This window comes from Acyrthosiphon pisum, chromosome A1 (assembly GCF_005508785.2).
Source record: "Acyrthosiphon pisum isolate AL4f chromosome A1, pea_aphid_22Mar2018_4r6ur, whole genome shotgun sequence".
Lineage (NCBI taxonomy): Eukaryota > Metazoa > Arthropoda > Insecta > Hemiptera > Aphididae > Acyrthosiphon > Acyrthosiphon pisum.
This window is the reverse complement of record NC_042494.1, coordinates 47,736,142-47,753,422: the sequence shown is the minus strand read 5'-3', so window position 1 is coordinate 47,753,422 and position 17,281 is coordinate 47,736,142. Positions and strand designations below refer to the sequence as shown.

General features: G+C 29.5%; 2 protein-coding genes across 5 annotated transcripts; one reads left to right on the top strand and one right to left on the bottom strand.

Moving 5' to 3' along the window:
• The first annotated feature begins 2,689 nt into the window (after positions 1-2,689).
• Positions 2,690-8,041, top strand: LOC100160530 (endoplasmic reticulum metallopeptidase 1). 3 transcript variants are annotated; one of them, XM_008187447.3, is made up of 15 exons: positions 2,690-2,868; positions 4,182-4,333; positions 4,411-4,993; positions 5,051-5,310; positions 5,373-5,493; positions 5,556-5,731; positions 5,795-5,924; positions 6,013-6,242; positions 6,307-6,499; positions 6,562-6,746; positions 6,816-6,971; positions 7,047-7,255; positions 7,316-7,431; positions 7,509-7,684; positions 7,763-8,041. In XM_008187447.3, exons 2-15 carry the CDS (start codon positions 4,319-4,321, stop codon positions 7,925-7,927), a joined length of 2,715 nt encoding a protein of 904 aa, XP_008185669.1. In that variant the 5' UTR covers positions 2,690-2,868; positions 4,182-4,318; the 3' UTR covers positions 7,928-8,041. The 3 variants fall into 3 exon arrangements, with proteins under 3 accessions (XP_008185669.1, XP_016662037.1, XP_001947171.2); XM_016806548.2 differs by lacking the exon at positions 2,690-2,868 and adding an exon at positions 3,031-3,249; XM_001947136.5 differs by lacking the exon at positions 2,690-2,868 and adding an exon at positions 3,543-3,804.
• On the bottom strand, positions 7,943-16,903 carry LOC100162557 (protein pigeon). 2 transcript variants are annotated; one of them, XM_001947079.5, is made up of 17 exons: positions 16,633-16,903; positions 16,176-16,303; positions 15,105-15,174; positions 14,854-15,045; positions 14,700-14,740; positions 14,427-14,603; positions 14,188-14,355; positions 13,435-13,591; positions 11,708-12,018; positions 11,466-11,642; positions 11,024-11,257; positions 10,768-10,947; positions 10,475-10,695; positions 9,392-9,606; positions 8,930-9,136; positions 8,768-8,842; positions 7,943-8,272 (listed from the first exon to the last, which is right to left on the bottom strand). In XM_001947079.5, exons 1-17 carry the CDS (start codon positions 16,703-16,705, stop codon positions 8,196-8,198), a joined length of 2,703 nt encoding a protein of 900 aa, XP_001947114.2. In that variant the 5' UTR covers positions 16,706-16,903; the 3' UTR covers positions 7,943-8,195. The 2 variants fall into 2 exon arrangements, with proteins under 2 accessions (XP_001947114.2, XP_008185668.1); XM_008187446.3 differs by lacking the exons at positions 14,700-14,740; positions 15,105-15,174; positions 16,176-16,303; positions 16,633-16,903 and having other exon boundaries at positions 14,854-14,981.
• Positions 16,904-17,281: the final 378 nt, after the last annotated feature.

The following is a 17,281-nucleotide window of genomic DNA, read 5'->3' as shown; positions in this document are numbered from 1 at the left end:
ATGGCTTATTGAGTTCAAAAAATCTGGAATATTTATTTTTCCACTTACAAACCTGGCGCAAAGTTCTTGTAATCTAATTTCTGTCGTCCTCATTTGTCCAAGTTTAGTCGTTTTTTTATTGCTTTCTCCAACGTCATCCAATGCTAATTTTGCATAATCCGCCGTAACCTCATATTTCATTTTTCTTATTAAATGCCAAGCTGTGGGATGTTTAATACCAATCAAATGGGAAAATCGATTGTTCCATCCCTCTGTAACATTATTTGTTCTGTGTCTATTACTATTTACTATCATTCGATATTGTAGTTTGATGTACATTCCATGTACAAGGAGGGAAAACTGGAGGAATCCTTCGAAGACGAATATTGCACTCGTCTGTCCCTATTCTTTTAAAAATTCCATTAACATATGTAGATTCAAAATACATCAAGAAATCTTCTGCTCCAGTTGGTATGTTTTGTTTTAAACACTCCATGCCGTTTTTAACTTCGTCTAAAGGAAGAAAAGCCAGACTATCAACCATAGTACAGAACTTCCGGAATACTTCATCATTTTTATATTGTTCGGAAAAAATTCCTGTAATTTACGAAACGTTGACTGGCAGAGGTGATAAAAACATCCTCGAATCGTAATATGGCTGCCCAAAATCAGTTTTGCAGCATTCATGACGACTAGTTCGAAATCCATATTTAAAAAACGGGATCGGGGTATTTTCCTCTTTTTTTACACTCGGTCATTATTGTCCGAAACAAATGTTCATACGTACATTGGGTTTTTCGTTCAAGAATACAATAAACAGCTATAATAAAAATTGAATTTTTTTGAACTCGAAATACATACAGCTGTTTAAAGTATTCTGGTGCAAGTCCAAAATTCCCATCTATGAACCAAGTATTAGAACTTGCTAATAAGGATAATCCTGAGTCTGTGGCAAATATCAGTACTCGTTCATTCGCATCTGGACCATTGTCATTTAGTAGAAAACGTTCTTCTCCGTATAAGCACCAATCACCTATATAATTATTATTTTAATATGCATTTAAACTTTAGTTTGATTTTTGACAAGAGTATTACCTAACAAATTGAAAAAAATTCAATTTTTATAACTAAAGTTTTTTTTCATAATTATTTTATGTTCAAATTTGGACGAAATGACATACTAATAGTAATTACATAAAAAAAAAATGATTCTGCGTAAATGCGTTTTGTCTATGTTGCGTGTGGGCAAAATATAGAAATATAGAAAAAATATAGAAAAGTTGAATTTCTATAGATAAGTAATTTAAAAATATTATTTTGAAGTGTATTATTATATTTTAACACACGTTGACATTGTATTTCCATATACAATTTATAGCAATATATAATAAATACTCATATAAATACCTACAATGACTAATTCCTTTCTATTTGTTGGTTTTGAAGGATCGTTGTAACCTCTGTGGTTTCGAATTGTCCGTTTTACGTGCTCTTCTTTTGGCAATTCTACTAATACTGCATGTGGTACATTATTCACAGACTCAGCAAATATTTGACTCGGTGTCGGATGTGATATTTGTGCTTTTATCTTCATGGTGTGTTGTAATTTTAAAGCAGCGACTGCATTTTTATTGGAATCATGTACATGATCATGATCAAGACCAACAAATATTGGATTTTCAATATTTAAACTAGTCTTAAGTACACTCGGACATTTTAAAGAGCTAAATTTAGAACATCGCCAACGTAAAAAATTTGAACACTCTTTTTGAAAATGATAAATAAATCCGATGTACACGATTTAAGGTTTTTTACCGTTAGTTTTAAAAATGTCCAGCGTTTCCATAGCGTTGTCGTTTTGTACTTGTGTATTGTGTACTAAATTTGTAGGTACTGACACGTACATATAATATGTGGTCCACTGAAAATCGTTGCTAATTTTTATCGTACAATACAATTGAACATGGTCATACCCGGATAAACATTTATTTTAAGATAACGAGTATCCAAATTATGTTCGTGAGCCCATTACAGATTAGATAGGTAGGTGTAACCTTTTACCTTATATTATATATTATCAAAGGTACACACTAAACCACACACAACAATCATAAGTATCATTTGAAGTTCTTATACCTTATAAATTATTGTCAAAATGTCACAGAAAACGTAATATTCTATTTCGGGGATTCAATTTTTACAGAATTATACCAACACAAAATATGTATTAACATAGTAGTATAAAATATTATTGTTAATTATTCCTTCTAAGGTTTTTTTTCTTTTATTAATATTTTTATTTTTATTATATATTGCGTGTAGTCTGAGGATTTTTTTTCCTAGGGTCGGGGATTTTTTTTCCGATTACCGACTTACTCAAACTCAATGACGAGGGGTACACTGAAAACTTACAACACAGCAGAAGTGCAGAACGACTTCTGCGGTTTTATTTTACTGTTTACCCCCCCCCCCCCTCCTTTACGACCAGAAGGTCGAATTGGCAATATATCCTAATATCCTATAAATACGCATGTTTGGACATTGGACAGCAGTGAAACAGGTTCTTTCAATGTCAACACAAAGATTATGATCGGTTGTAAAATATGTTCAATTATAATATTTTAATAATATTATTGTCCATTATGTTCAACAACCATTCTGCTCAACTATACGCCATTATTCATTAATATTAAACTTATTATAGGTAGACAGGTAGTCGAGAGTATAGTATGTATCATAGCAGTGACACAGAATAGATTAAATGTAGTGATGGCTGAATTCATATTAAGTCTAAAATCTAAATGTATTGTATTATTATTTATTAGTGCATTTTGATTTTTGTTTGTTATTATCGTTTCGACATTTTAAGTGTTCAGCTGATATTGTAAGGTATTCTAATTTTTGCTTTAAATCAAATCAAATAAAACATTTAACTGCACTGATAATTATTATTATTGCATTTACATTACCGGCGGTAATTTACTTCGTTAGAATGAAACAATACTTTTTTATTTGTATAGATAATTATGGTTAGCTAGTTAGGTACCTATTATACTTCAAACGACTTCTACGACAATATTAAATTGTTGCTATAGTTTATTTATAAGTGTGTGTTCAATGTTTACTGTGTGCAACGCCTATTGCTAATCGCTATGTCGTAAAGTGTAAACTCGTAACCGGATTTGGCCTTTACTCTTAATAATTAGGTACGGTCAATGATGTTTGATTATAAAGTATTAACAATCAACGGTACAATCGAAGCAAAATCACGTACGCATTATTTTACATTTGCACGATATTGTCTCAAGTCTGTGTTGTAGTCACTATTCACTTAATATTATAATTACTTATGTCTTATAAGTACTTATCTCTACTAGAATATACTCTTTGGAACTTGGAGTATAATATATTGAGTGTATATTTGGAATCGTTTTTCTGCTGATCATAGCACAATCATAATATATTACTAGTAATTCGTGAAGCCTACCTATAAATTATTTATGAATATATTATGAATATTATTATTCTAGTCTTCATGGAGTAATTATTATTTTGTGTTGGTTGATAAGATGTTATACTATGATATTATTTTGAATTGATAGCACGGTTGTAGTTGCGACGATAACATATTGTTAAATATTACGGAAACCTTTACATAACTAATGCATAAGTCACAAAGCAAACGCTATTAGGCAATTTTCGAATTTAAATCATTTATCAGATATAATCAGCAGACGTCAGCTGTCAGTATAAAAATCTCTAAGACTGACTTACGTGCGGTAAAACGATTCCTATAAAAAAATCAATTATTTAACTATTACTCGGGTAAGCGTCGATTAATATATTAATATTACATATTAATATAGTTAAGATCTATTAATATTGAATAGTACGTTTCACTGATTTATTACAATTTTTCATCTTCATTGTTCCATTCTTGATTATATTCACTGTATGTTTTTTACTCTTTGTATTTATCGAACAAAGCACTTTATTAAAATAACTATTTATTTATAGGTACCTATCTTGTTTTATTTGTGCTTAAGCAATAAAAAAATTGTTGTAAAAATAATAAAATCATCATTATATTATTATGGGGCTATTTTTAAAATAATTTATTTCTTTGGTTTATTGTTGGTATAGTTTATATTGGTTATTTTAATGAAGTATTTTATAAACATGTTGATTTTAATTTATATCAGGATGTTTACCAAGGAACACTTCCTCTCAATATTTAAAAACATTTAGCTCATCAAAACTGTATAAGCAATCCTCGCATTCTGGAATTTATTGAATTAATGGAGCCAAAGATTACTGAGTAACAAAGGATTTTCTAATCATGATTCGTGCCAATGTAATGAAGCTTTTTTTTCATTGTTACAATTTGAGTATTATATATAACATTAATAATTTATTGGATTTTTTGTTTAGAATGAACCATTTTCTAATTTTAATTCAAAATTGCGTTTCCGAACAAAATCATCAAAACAGTATGATATTTTACCAAAACATGTGAAAGATACAGCATTCAAATATGAGAACAACTCTAAAGGAATACGATCACCTGCAGGACCACATCATTTTTTATTATGTATTGTAATATCGGTTGTTGTTTATACAGTTTTAGCTATTCTAGAAAAAAGTTTACCTGAACCTGTGACAATATCTAATGAACACAATCATCCAGACCGATTTGTTGCTGAAAGAGCCAGAAATCATTTAGTTGAATTAACATCAATGGGACCTAGGCCCGTTGGAAGCAAAGAAAATGAAATTTTAGCAGTACAGTTATTATTAGATGACATTAAGACAATTATTAAACAAGCTGATTCTGCACACAAAGTTGAATGGGATCTACAAAGGGTTAGTGGAGCATTTTCATTGCAATTTCTCGATGGCATGACTAATGTGTATAGGAATGTACAAAATATTGTTGTTAAAATTGGTCCTATTCAAACTTCTCGTCACAGTTTACTGATTAATTGCCATTTTGACTCAGTCGTGGACAGCCCAGGTAATATAAAATACATTTTTAAGTTTTTAAATTTTTATAAATAATTTTGTTTTATAGGGGCAAGCGATGATGGTGCTAGTTGTGCCATTATGTTAGAATTATTACGTGTAATATCACGTCTTAAAATTCCTTTAAAAAATAACATAATATTTCTTTTCAATGGGGCAGAAGAAAATATGATGCAGGCATCACATGGATTCATTACTCAACATCAATGGGCTTCTAGTATACGTGCATTCATCAATATGGAAGCTTGTGGTGCTGGCGGTAAAGAAATACTGTTTCAAGTTGGCCCTAATCATCCATGGCTTTTGGAAGTATGACTTGAAATTCAAGATCGTTTAAATTTATTAAATTAAGTACGGTTTTTTAATTTTAGGCCTATTCAGATGCTGTGCCCTATCCTTTGGCCTCTTCTATGGCTCAAGAAATATTTCAAAGTGGCATCATACCAGGCGATACTGATTATAGAATATTTCGTGACTTTGGTCGTGTTTCTGGTATGATAGTTTAATTATTGAACAATAATATTTTTAACTTTTAGTTTTATTTTTTTTTTAAGGTCTTGATTTTGCTTGGTCTGCTAATGGATATGTTTACCATACTAAGTCAGACACAGTAGATAAAATTCCTCTTGGTACATTTCAAAGGACTGGAGATAATATGTTACCTTTAATTTTGAAACTAGTGAACTCTGTACAAATATCAGATGTTGAAAAGTACAGCACAGGAAATTTAGTAAACAATTTATTATTTATTTATTTTTATAAATATTTATATTAATTTCTCAATTATTTTTAGGTTTTTTTTGATTTTTTGGGTATATTTATTGTTCATTGGAGTGAAGTGCTATCTGATATAATAAATATTAGTGTTATTATTATTTCTCTATTAGTAATTTTGTACAATGCTAGTCATACTCATGTTACAGGTAAAAAATTTAAATACCTTTAATATTTAAAATAAGTTGGATGCAGTCACATACAATTTTGTTTGATATGAATCTTTTTTTTGTTTAGGTTTTAATGTTAAAGATTATTTTAAATCGTGTTGTAAGTGCTCAAGCTTAATTGTGTTAATATGGTTAGCTACTCTAGTTACGATAGCCGTATTGTCACTGACTGTTGTGATGCTTGACCGCTGTTTGAGTTGGTTTGCTCAACCAGCTTGGCTGTTATTTTTATATATTACACCAACTATTTTAGTACCAATGGTTCTCTTGGTTTTATTTGGTAGAAAATTCCTATGGGTAAGATTATTAAAAAGAAATATTTGATTAAATACTTTAAGTCACTGATTGGTTTTATTCACAGGGTAAAAAAGGAACCCATTACCCACAGTCCTTAATGTACTGCATTTCTCGTGACGGCAATCAATTGCTATACATTATGATTCTTATGCTATGTGTGTTACTGCGTATTAGGTCAGGATTTGCAGTTGCCCTATTTGTTACTTGCAACACAATCAGTATTGTATTACACAACACCATACTGAAAAATAATTACGGTAATGTGGTTTTTAATTGCCAATATTTTTCAGAAATTAAAAATGATTTTTGTAATAATTAGGCTATAAAGTATTGTGGTTACATTGGGGCTGTATGCTTGTACCATTCATGTTGTCCGCTTACATGATACAAGCAGCGCTTCTCCTGGTTGTCCCCATCATGGGTCGATCAGGATCTGGAAATCATGCTGAATCAGTTATGTCACTCATAACATCAGCTATGTTCACTCTTGTATTCAGTTTTTATGTAAGTTATATTATGGAAAGGTCAAAGCACAAGTGATAACTCTAGATATATATTTATCTTTTTGTTCAGAATCCGTTGGTGTTACTACTTCAAAAAGCATACACTGTGTTTAGTTCGTTAGCAGTTGTGTTATTAGTTTCATTTCTAGTTTTAGTATTTACACCACTCGGATTTCCATATTCTGGCGATCCCAATAATTTGGCTCCTCAACGATTTATGATAGCAGTAATTTTTTTTAAATTATTTAATTTTTAACCAATTACTATGGTAAATTCAATTTTAATATATTATTGTTTTCAGCATGTTGAACGCAGTTTTTATAGCTACAACGGTTCACTGAGAGACCATCAAAATGGATTGTGGATAGTAAATTTGGATGTGAATAGTCCACACTCAGTTGTCAGGCATGCACCTGAATTGTTGAATGCCCGTCAAATAACCCAGGATGAATGTGACAAAGAACTATACTGTGGACTACCATACTTTATACCAGTTATAACATTTATATGGTTTGTTGACTGTTTGTAAATTTTGCATGTATAAATAATTTAAACTTTTGAATGCTTCAGGAAAACTCATTGGCTTGATACAAAACCATTAGATGTTGAAATACCATTGAGTCTTAATTTAACATACAGGGATTACAGACTAAATAATGTCCAGAGGCTCTCGTTCTCTGCCATTGGTATGTATTAATTAATTTTAATTTTCTAGAACATTTAATATAATATTGAATAAAAACAATGTGTTTCTGATGTACAGGTCCTGATCATATAACTTTTACATTGTCTTTATACGATGGTATCAAGCTGAAAGATTGGAGTTTCAGTAGCGGTGAACCTCTCAAAGGACCACTATGGAATGGCCGTCCTACTTATTTTGTGTATTATTCATGTGCTAACGATATTATTCCATGGGACTTTTGGATCGATATTGAGGTAAATTTAATATAAAAAAAATAAATTATAATTGCTTTGGTAAAATAGATTACACTTCTAATATTTATTTTTATATAGGTTCCAAAAACTCATGTGGGACCTCAAATTGAAGTTGGATTATCCGGGCATCGAATGCACGGACCCCATCAATATACACCAGAATTGAAAAAACTATTTAATCAGCTCCCACAATGGACTACTACGACTGGTTGGGCTTCGGCTTATAAATCTTACACTTTATAAACACAAACACTTTTATTTTAATCGACTTTGTTATTATAATTTATTTACGATGTTTTAATACACAATTATTTAACTTGACTGGTATCATGTAATTTAATTCCTATTATGGTACTATTTATATGATCTTTTTTTTCTATGTTAAATTTAATTATTAGATTGTATTTCTATACAATATAAATATATAAATAGTAAATTTAATTTATACACAAAGATTATAAAAAACTATTCTTATGTGCAACTTTTAAATAAAATATATGTATTTTAATTCTTAGTTGAACATATTTTCTTTTGTGGATGCCACAGTAGCGTCAACGAGAAGGTTGTAATCAATGTCAGCCAACATAGCTAAAAACAAAATATAAATACATAAAGTATAAACATTATACAATGAAAATTAAATAATATTAATTAAATTTTATAAATTTATTATGTGCGTACAATGGGACCACAATTAAATTAATATTATTTTTTTAATGAAGGTTGAAGAGTATGGAAAATAATAGACAAACTGTAAATATTGGCAATACATAAGGAAATAATTATCAATAAAATACATGACATAAAAACAAAATTTATGGATTCTATCGTGTTAAGGGCCAGTTGTACCATATACCTGTTACACTTTGATTATGCTTAATCAGCTGATAACAGATTTTATAACCGGCCAAATTCGACCAATTAAACTTTGAGTAATTTTAATCGGAGATGGTATAACTGGCCCTAAGAGAGTAAGTAGTAAATATTTTCTACTATCTATAATTATTTTTTTCACTAAACTTAAAATAAAAATAATAATTAAGTACTAGTACAATTCTGAAAATATTTGAAAGCTATACTTGCCTTTAGCTGTGAGGAGTTCTAGAAATGTTTCCAGTGGTGACATACGATGTTGTGACGGAAACGCTGAAGTTACACCTAGGTACAAAAAATAATAACAATATTAATGTGTTATGACTGCCAATAATATGGAGCTTGAGTGCTTGACCATAAAGCTAAACTGACCAGAATTAGATCGGTATTTTACATTGCGACGGTAATTGGATGTCCTGATAGACATACCACCTAAAATCTCGGCGGCGTGTTCTCTTGCTCTCAACATGACAGACATAGGATGAGACCATTGATTCATTAATCGTTTAGCTCTCGAGTGTGGTAAACTCTGTAAGAGATCTAATTTTTTCAAAACTCCCTCTTTATTGTCTACTATATCTGTTAAAAATATATAATAGGTAAATTAGTAATATAATCGACTTAAAATTAGCCAGTATCAACTATTCATCGGATATAATAATAATTTTTAATTTAATTTATTTTTAAATAATTATCTTTGTTTAAAAGTATTTATTTTTGCTATTATTGTATTTTTAAGCGTTTTTATTACAACTATTGCAGCTTAAAAGATTAAATAATATGCATCATGCATGATTTATCATAAATAATTATTATAATTAAATGTTTACTTACCAGCTAGTATTTTTTTCATAACGTCCACATTCAGCAAAAATGTGTTGCATCGAACATACTGACCAAACATGGTGGCTGACATGACTTTATATCCGAGATATGTAATGAATGATGGGAAACCTTGAGGCAATGGGAAAGCCAATGTGTCAGCAGCATGTATGAGTCTCTGTAACACCATCAACAGTGATCGGCGTTGTTCATCTTCAATGTTGTCACTGAAAAGCCAAAAAAAAAAACAATAATTACTAATTAATAGTTTGGCTTTTGTATATAATGTAAAAATAGTATTTTGCTTATATTTACAAAATATGAAACGGATTTCTACAGGGCAATTTCATGCTCAACCCCCATCTTTCTCTTTAATAGAACATTTAATCAAATTTTGATTTTTAGAATTTATAAATACATAAAAACCATATTTTCAAATTTATGATATTTTTTGCTCTACTTAAAGAGTATCTTTTGGCGATAAAAACTTCTAAATTTCAAATGAGAACCCCTTTCTTACTGCAAATTATTTAGCAGACGATTTTCTTAAAAATGTGTAAGTATCTAAATCAATATTCTAATGAGTAGTTTCTGAGTTGTAAAAATGTTTATACTAAGGATAATAATTTTTTAAATAATTTTTCAAATATATAAAATATATGTAATATTATATTATGTAGTTTTAGATTCTTATTATATTTGGATCAATTTTATAAATTATTTTGTATTTTAATACCTAATTATTATTATTGATAGATCAATATTAATAACTAATTATTATCATTTTCAAATCATCTAAGTCCCCCATAACTACTTAATCCATTACCACATTATAAATTATAATCCTTATTACACAAACTACTCGCTCAAATTAGATACATCAATATTCTAAAAAAATATCTGCTAAATTATTAAAAATGAAAGGGGGGGGGGGAAAGGAGATTGAAAAACAGAAGATTTTACTGTCACAGGATCAACTCCTCGGCAGCATAGTAATTATATATTTATTATTTACTACTAGTATTACTGGTATTAGCCATAGTTGAAATAAACTTAAAAAAATATATACATATTTCAACAATGGTATTAGCGTACATGAGTTGGAAACCGATTTGCTTATGTAATCTTGCATCTACACCAGCGGCCAAAGTTAGATGAGCACACAGTGACCTTGAGATCTCTAACTGAGATGATGCATATTTGGTGGCCACAGCATGCACATGCATGGCATTAGGTTCAGACATGGACCGGCTACGAAGTTTGTTAGAACGCATCGAACTTTGTTTCAGTAAGTGCATGCTCAGTTCTCGGAGATTCTGTAAGAACACAAAATCAAGTTATATTATATTAAAAAAAATTATTATTTGCTACAGTTTAGTTTAGCTCACAACAGAGATGACATGTTCTTGTTTACTGGCTGCTGAAGTGTCGGTTTCCACAAACGGTAATTGCACTGATGATGATTGAAACGAGTGTGACAGATCAGATATTGCAATGTTGGCAATGCTGTTAGCAAGCATTGATCCTCCAGGTGACAGAGGTGTGCTACATCGTGAAAGAACTTCGGGCTAAGAAATATACATAATAAAAGTTAATGATCCTTTTGTTAATTACTTCAGTACATTTAGGCACATTTTATATTACCTGATAACACACTAATGATATATTAAGTTTGACTGCAACAGTAGTGTTTGAAAAACGAGGAATCTCTAGTCTCGAAGTAGCGTTATCTTCTACAATAGATCCACCAGGTAAGAGTTCCCATAATCTTGTCCACAAGTCATCGCGAAATGGTATCAATCTCTGTCGAGGAGACAACAACATGACCCTAGGGTTTTCTAACATTTCTTGAGAAAGAGCAAGTGTGTATCCATTCACCTACATTATAAATAAATATTAATAAAATTCTTTTGAATTCTAGAAAAAAAAAAGTAACAGATAAATAGATAAAAATAAACTAAATGAATACAATAAATGTATAAAATACTGCAAACACACACTCAAATTGAATCACTTTTGAAGAAAAAGTATCATTTAGAAAATAACTAGCAATGTAAACAATTGTATTTAAAGTGAATGTAATTACCTTAATTTCTAGTGGTATATTATGTTTAGATATTGTAATAGGTAAATATCTAGCTAGGCTCACAGCGTCAGACAGTAAATTTCGCTTGACTTGGGCAAAAGCACTTCCCACTAATATTTCTTGCAGCAACTTTGAACAGTTAATGTTTAAACCATTGTCCACAACCGAATTTAAAAGCTACATTTTAAATAGTTGATAATTATTATGACTTCAATTTTAGAGTTAAACATAAATAACATTACTTGGTTAACAACATCCATGTCTCGCCTATGTACAATAAAATAGTGCAATATGGCTTGTTGATTGGCAAGTACAGCATTTGGTTGTTTAAATGCTTCAATTAAGTGGCGTTTAGTGATTTTTGTTTCAAATACAGCCATTGTAGATAAATCTACCACTGTACCCGCAGATCCGATTGTTGTGGCAATTGTACTTTTCCAACTTCTGTTTTCGTCTGCACACGGTATGACAATATGGCAATTTGGTTCATGATCAGGGCCAACATCCAGAAGTAATGTACACATGTTGGGAAAGTGAACCAATAAATGTTGATCTATAATTAAAGAAAAAACAATTTATTTATTTAACAATATCTAATATAATACAAATTTATAGTTTAATTATATTTATTATAAAAACGGTTTAACCACAAAATAAGTTAAGACGATAAAAAAAATTAATTTGATAATATGCACAGTAAATATTTAATCTACTCTAACTTTTTTAATAGCTTAATATGGTATCTAAAAATTAAAAACTATCTTACCTTTTTTTGTACTATCATCTTTAACTTTTTAAGAGTATTTAAAAAATAAAAATAAATTTCATACACTTTATTACATAAAGACATAAAGTCATAGAGATAGTGCTTCAGAAGAATGAATAGTAACCCATTCATCTTTTGATCGTATACATAGGAACAAATAGGGGGGCTTTAGGGGCTAAGCCTACCCCAAAAAAATGTTCATAGCCCCCCAAACACTTCCTACATTTTGTTTTAAGCTTATTCAATATTATCAAAGTAAGGCTTAAGCCCCCCCCCCCCTCGCAGGTAGAACATTAAGGTCGGTTTTCAATTTTTACTTATTGAAGAGATATCAAATATTTCAGTCTTCAATAGCATAAAATCATCATCAAACAGTAAAATATTATTTTAACAATTAAACTCAATAAAACTAAACAAAACAAATTGTGTGAATAGAAAATAATATTTTTATCATCAATAATAAATTATACTTATCACACCATGCAAAATATTTAGGATGCAGAATTAGGGCTGTTTGATTGTTTCGATTAATTAAAATAAGACTGCACATAGTAAAATTTATTAATTAATTGAAAAACTATAGTATAGAAAGTTATCTCTAGTATGTACTAAAAAGAAAAGAAGTTTCTTTTAAATGTAGTCTCTTGTTTGTTGAATTGTATCATCAATAAACATAACATATAATATAACACAAATTAACTATAACTAACTATTATGATATATTTTAATAAATAGATAAGTATTTTTTTTTTTTTTTTACAAGTTATGTGAGTTTTAGTCTTTAAATGCATTTTCTATAACAGAGGTATAAGTGCATAACTACAAAATTAGTACATTCTACAAAAATGTTTAACCTATCTACACTATATTACAATTTCAGTGTTAGGCACCACTTTAGATCTTAAAATTTGTGTCACTACGGATCCTTAGTTATGACATAAGGCAGTAGCCGCTTTGATAGATCCTTAACTATTTCAACAATCAAGCACTCAAACACTCTTGATAAAAATGTTTGATTATTTAATACTTTTAACAAATGAGTATGTATTATGACAATCGAACAGCCCTAGTAGATTTAAATATTTTCATGCAATTGCTGAAAACTTTATTTACGATATTTTGTGTAACTAATTGACTCAATAAATTAACACAACAACTAGATATAACTTTGAATACACTCTGAAGTTAAAAATTTTATGCTACCTCCTTGCATAGTGAATATTGGACGAGACTCGTATGCTCGAACCATAGGTACACCAGCTATATTGCAATGAACTACACTGCCATGGTGCAGAAGAGTAACAGAAAAAGCCAAATACACTGTTCTCAAATGATCATTGGCCAACGGAGCACTAACTCCCTAAAATTAACAATATTTATTTTCAACCCAAGTGGTTCACATATTATAATTTAATGGTAAATTGGTATAGGTATCCCTACTATGAACAATTTTATAAAAGAAGTAATAGTACAACTACAGATAATTTTCCTTCTTATAAAAATAATGAGGTTAAAATTAATTTATGATTTTGAAAATGTTTCTCACAAATAACTTGTCGATAAATTAATTTGGTTTTTACAACCAATCACTTAAAAACTAGCAACATCATATAAAAAATATAGAATCAGCATTTAATATTCGTCCACATTTCTTATGAACATTTGATATTGGTAAGAAATAAAAATAAAATTCTATATAACAATATAGTTTTAAAAATAAAAATGTAATACTATACTCCACACCACGAGAGAATGCAAATGCTTTGCACATCCCAATGATTTACTCGAGCAGTTGCTTTTTCCTCCTCCCAGCGATCACCAACCATCTTATAACATGTCGCGGCTAATTCTAGTGATCGCCGGTGGCGCACTTTAGACCAGTTTTCAGTAGACTGAACACATTATAGTCGGCGAGATGTTGCGTTTTCTCGTGGTGCGAATTATATAGGTACATACTTGATATAAATAATAATGACAAACTGCAACAAATCCTCGTGCATCTGACAACACACGAACCTCTAACATACTGTCATGAACACACAATGGTACAGGAATATCAAAATAACCATTTGAAAGATTTTCTGCGGTTCTCTTTCTGTTTGGTAGGTTTAATGGGACATTTAACTAGAAGGGTTTTTAATATTAGAATTATTATTAAAAACAACAATATTGCACCAAATATACTAAATAAATACCACAGTTTCATGTTGGGGTTCATCATGAAATTGTAAAGCAGAGAGACTAGCTTCATCTGAATTACTGTTAGCCATATTTGAATAATGAATGTAAAATAGACATTGATGCTGTGGCTCCCACTGAGCCCATGAAAATTGATTCACAACCTTTTCTTGTTTTTTTATATTTAAATGGTTCTAAAAATTATAATAAAACTCAATTAAATAATTATAAGGTAAATAAGAGACAAACTATAAAATAATGCTGAGCATGCTATTATGAAAATTGTTCACCTTTACATTATCAGTTTCCTCTACTTGGTAAAGTGTTATAGCTAAATATAAGCAATATTATTTTTTTTTCAGTTGTTAGATTTAGATTTTTTTTTATTGAATGTTTTCTCAAATGAAATTATAAGTATTAAATAATTTAAAATCAAAAACTTACATGTTTCATGAATAAAAACTAAAAAGCGATCATTGTCTGGCTGTTTACGTTTCCTGTATAAAAATTGAATCATGGTTTGGCAACGGTTGTTAACATTCAAATCAACTGGCTCAAAATTAGGATAATCAAGGTGGATAATAAAAACACGATAATATTCCACACAGTCTTCAAATGGCTCTTTGGTTACATAGCCTGAAAGTAAATGTTTAAAATATAATTTATTAATATCTAGCAATAAAAAATAATATTACCAAGAACTGAGTTTTTATAATTTATTGAAGCTTGAACAATATTCACCAAATGTTTGAACTTAATTAAAACCTGAAAATTAAATAGTTCAAAATACATTATTTGTCTTATAATTAAGATTTTTTTTAATACTTTTATTTAAGACTTATCATCACGTAGATAAGTATTCAATTTTCTAGGGATTTCATTACTTGATTTTTTACAATAAAACTTATTTATGTATTATTTACTACTCAATTAACTACTCATACAATTAATAAGTTCAAAAAATATCTTATTAATTATACAGAGATGAATGCACGTCAAAGAATTGAAAAATTTGATTTGGTTATTCAGTGGTATACTTAGACTTACTGTAGGTATCCTTGATATTGTTTTGTTGGAGAGAGGAATTTAAGATGATCTTAACAGACCAAAAAATTGGTTATTAATACTACCTATACAATTTCCCAGTAAACTCAATTTTGTTACTGCAACTACCATAAGATAACACCGCCGGATTGCGTTATATTACTTTACGACAATTTTGTAATCTGCTAGATAAAATAATATAAATAGGTCTACTTAACAAAACTTGATACCTAAAGCATATTTCAACAAACAAATTCCTTGACATACATATAGATATATAGGTAGATTATGTATTATCTATTAACTTATTTTCTTTCAAGATTTTATATTATACTTCCAAAATACTTGTTTTCCAAGTTTAATATTGATACAATTTTCTGGAGAACACTCTATGGAAAAGTTATGCCAATATTTTGTTTCATGGTGAATCTCATAACGTTAAATTACATTTTACAGGGAATTGGTTGGTTGGCAATCATATATCGGTTTTATATGCTTTACACACAAAGTTTTTTGGGCAGACCTACCTATTTGTATTATTTTGTCTGCAATATTATAAAATTGTCTTAGAACTATATAACAGAGTTAACCTGTGGTAGGTAGACACAATAAATGATAATTGATAAATACCAAACAAGGCATTTCAGAAAAATTGCTTTATTCAAAAAATATTACACCACTACTCGACACCACTGCAGTTATTTAATCTAATAAATATTCACTTGTATTTTTTTGATGGTGTAAAAAAATAATCCAACTGCAGTACAAGATCCTCCTTGACCTCTCAAGTTCCAACAGAGGATAAATTCTCCATTTTGTTCCTGTCCCAAAATTTTGCAATTGGTAATATCTATTTCAAACATTAAATAGGTTAGTAAAAGGTTTAGCACAGTGTACACTAGTGCAAGTGCATACGGAAAAACAGTGGCGTGCAGATCTCTTTTCCAAGTGGGGCAAAGTTAATTTTTTTACACCCACCATCCACCCAAAACTAAAAGAACGTAGTAAAATGACACGTAGTAAAATAACATTTACAAATTTAATTTTAGTAACTTGTAAAATTCTTAACAAAAAATACCACCCACACCCACCCCATTTTCAAGTGGGGCCTAGGCCCCATTTGTGTCTTGTCTGCACGCCACTCCTGAAAAATGTCTGTTAGCTACTCGCAAAACCTACCTTTATTATCAACCTCTAATAAATGAGAAAGTACACTGGGAATATCCAACACTTTTTGTAATATTGAAGTCATTGTCCTTGTTTGTAGAAAACTAATTAATTGAATAAATATATTGGTTTAATGCCCAATGAATGATATTTATCTTTCTTGTCTGTACAACTTTATACTTTTGTAACAAGACCAAAAGACATCTAAGAACATAACTACATAAGTAATATTAAATGAGAGTACTAACTCATAAGCGTTATTAATAATAATTATCATAGATAAGTAATAAATAGATAACAAATAATATTATAAACACAGATATATATAATAATTAGATACCCGACTCCATATACCACAACGTTATTAAATTATGATGCCCGACGCCATTTGTGACTATGCCAATGTTTATTCATATACATATTTACTTATATACATCTCGATGCTTATATGTAGTAAATGGCTGCCAGCGTCATTGATAAGAAGTCGGGTATCTAGTTATTATACATATCTGTGATTATAAACAAAATATATTATCTATTTATTATTTTTATTGATTTTGATATCAGTATCACAAATTGATAAGAAATTGGTTGATAATATTAAATATTCATGGTTGATACCATTTATATTAAGTTGTATTTACTATAATTATTAGGGGCA

What these genes read in the sequence shown, in the direction of transcription:
- LOC100160530 (XM_008187447.3), top strand. An exon ending in CTCTTGTATTCAGTTTTTAT is followed by an intron (nt 6,747 to 6,815) that starts GTAAGTTATATT and finishes CTTTTTGTTCAG; the next exon opens with AATCCGTTGGTGTTACTACT. An exon ending in CTCAACGATTTATGATAGCA is followed by an intron (nt 6,972 to 7,046) that starts GTAATTTTTTTT and finishes TATTGTTTTCAG; the next exon opens with CATGTTGAACGCAGTTTTTA.
- LOC100162557 (XM_001947079.5), bottom strand. Translation starts at nt 16,705, where the DNA reads ATGACTTCAATATTACAAAAAGTGTTGGATATTCCCAGTGTACTTTCT. An exon ending in ATATACCACTAGAAATTAAG is followed by an intron (nt 11,258 to 11,465) that starts GTAATTACATTC and finishes TTTATAATGTAG; the next exon opens with GTGAATGGATACACACTTGC. An exon ending in AAGAACATGTCATCTCTGTT is followed by an intron (nt 10,696 to 10,767) that starts GTGAGCTAAACT and finishes GTGTTCTTACAG; the next exon opens with AATCTCCGAGAACTGAGCAT.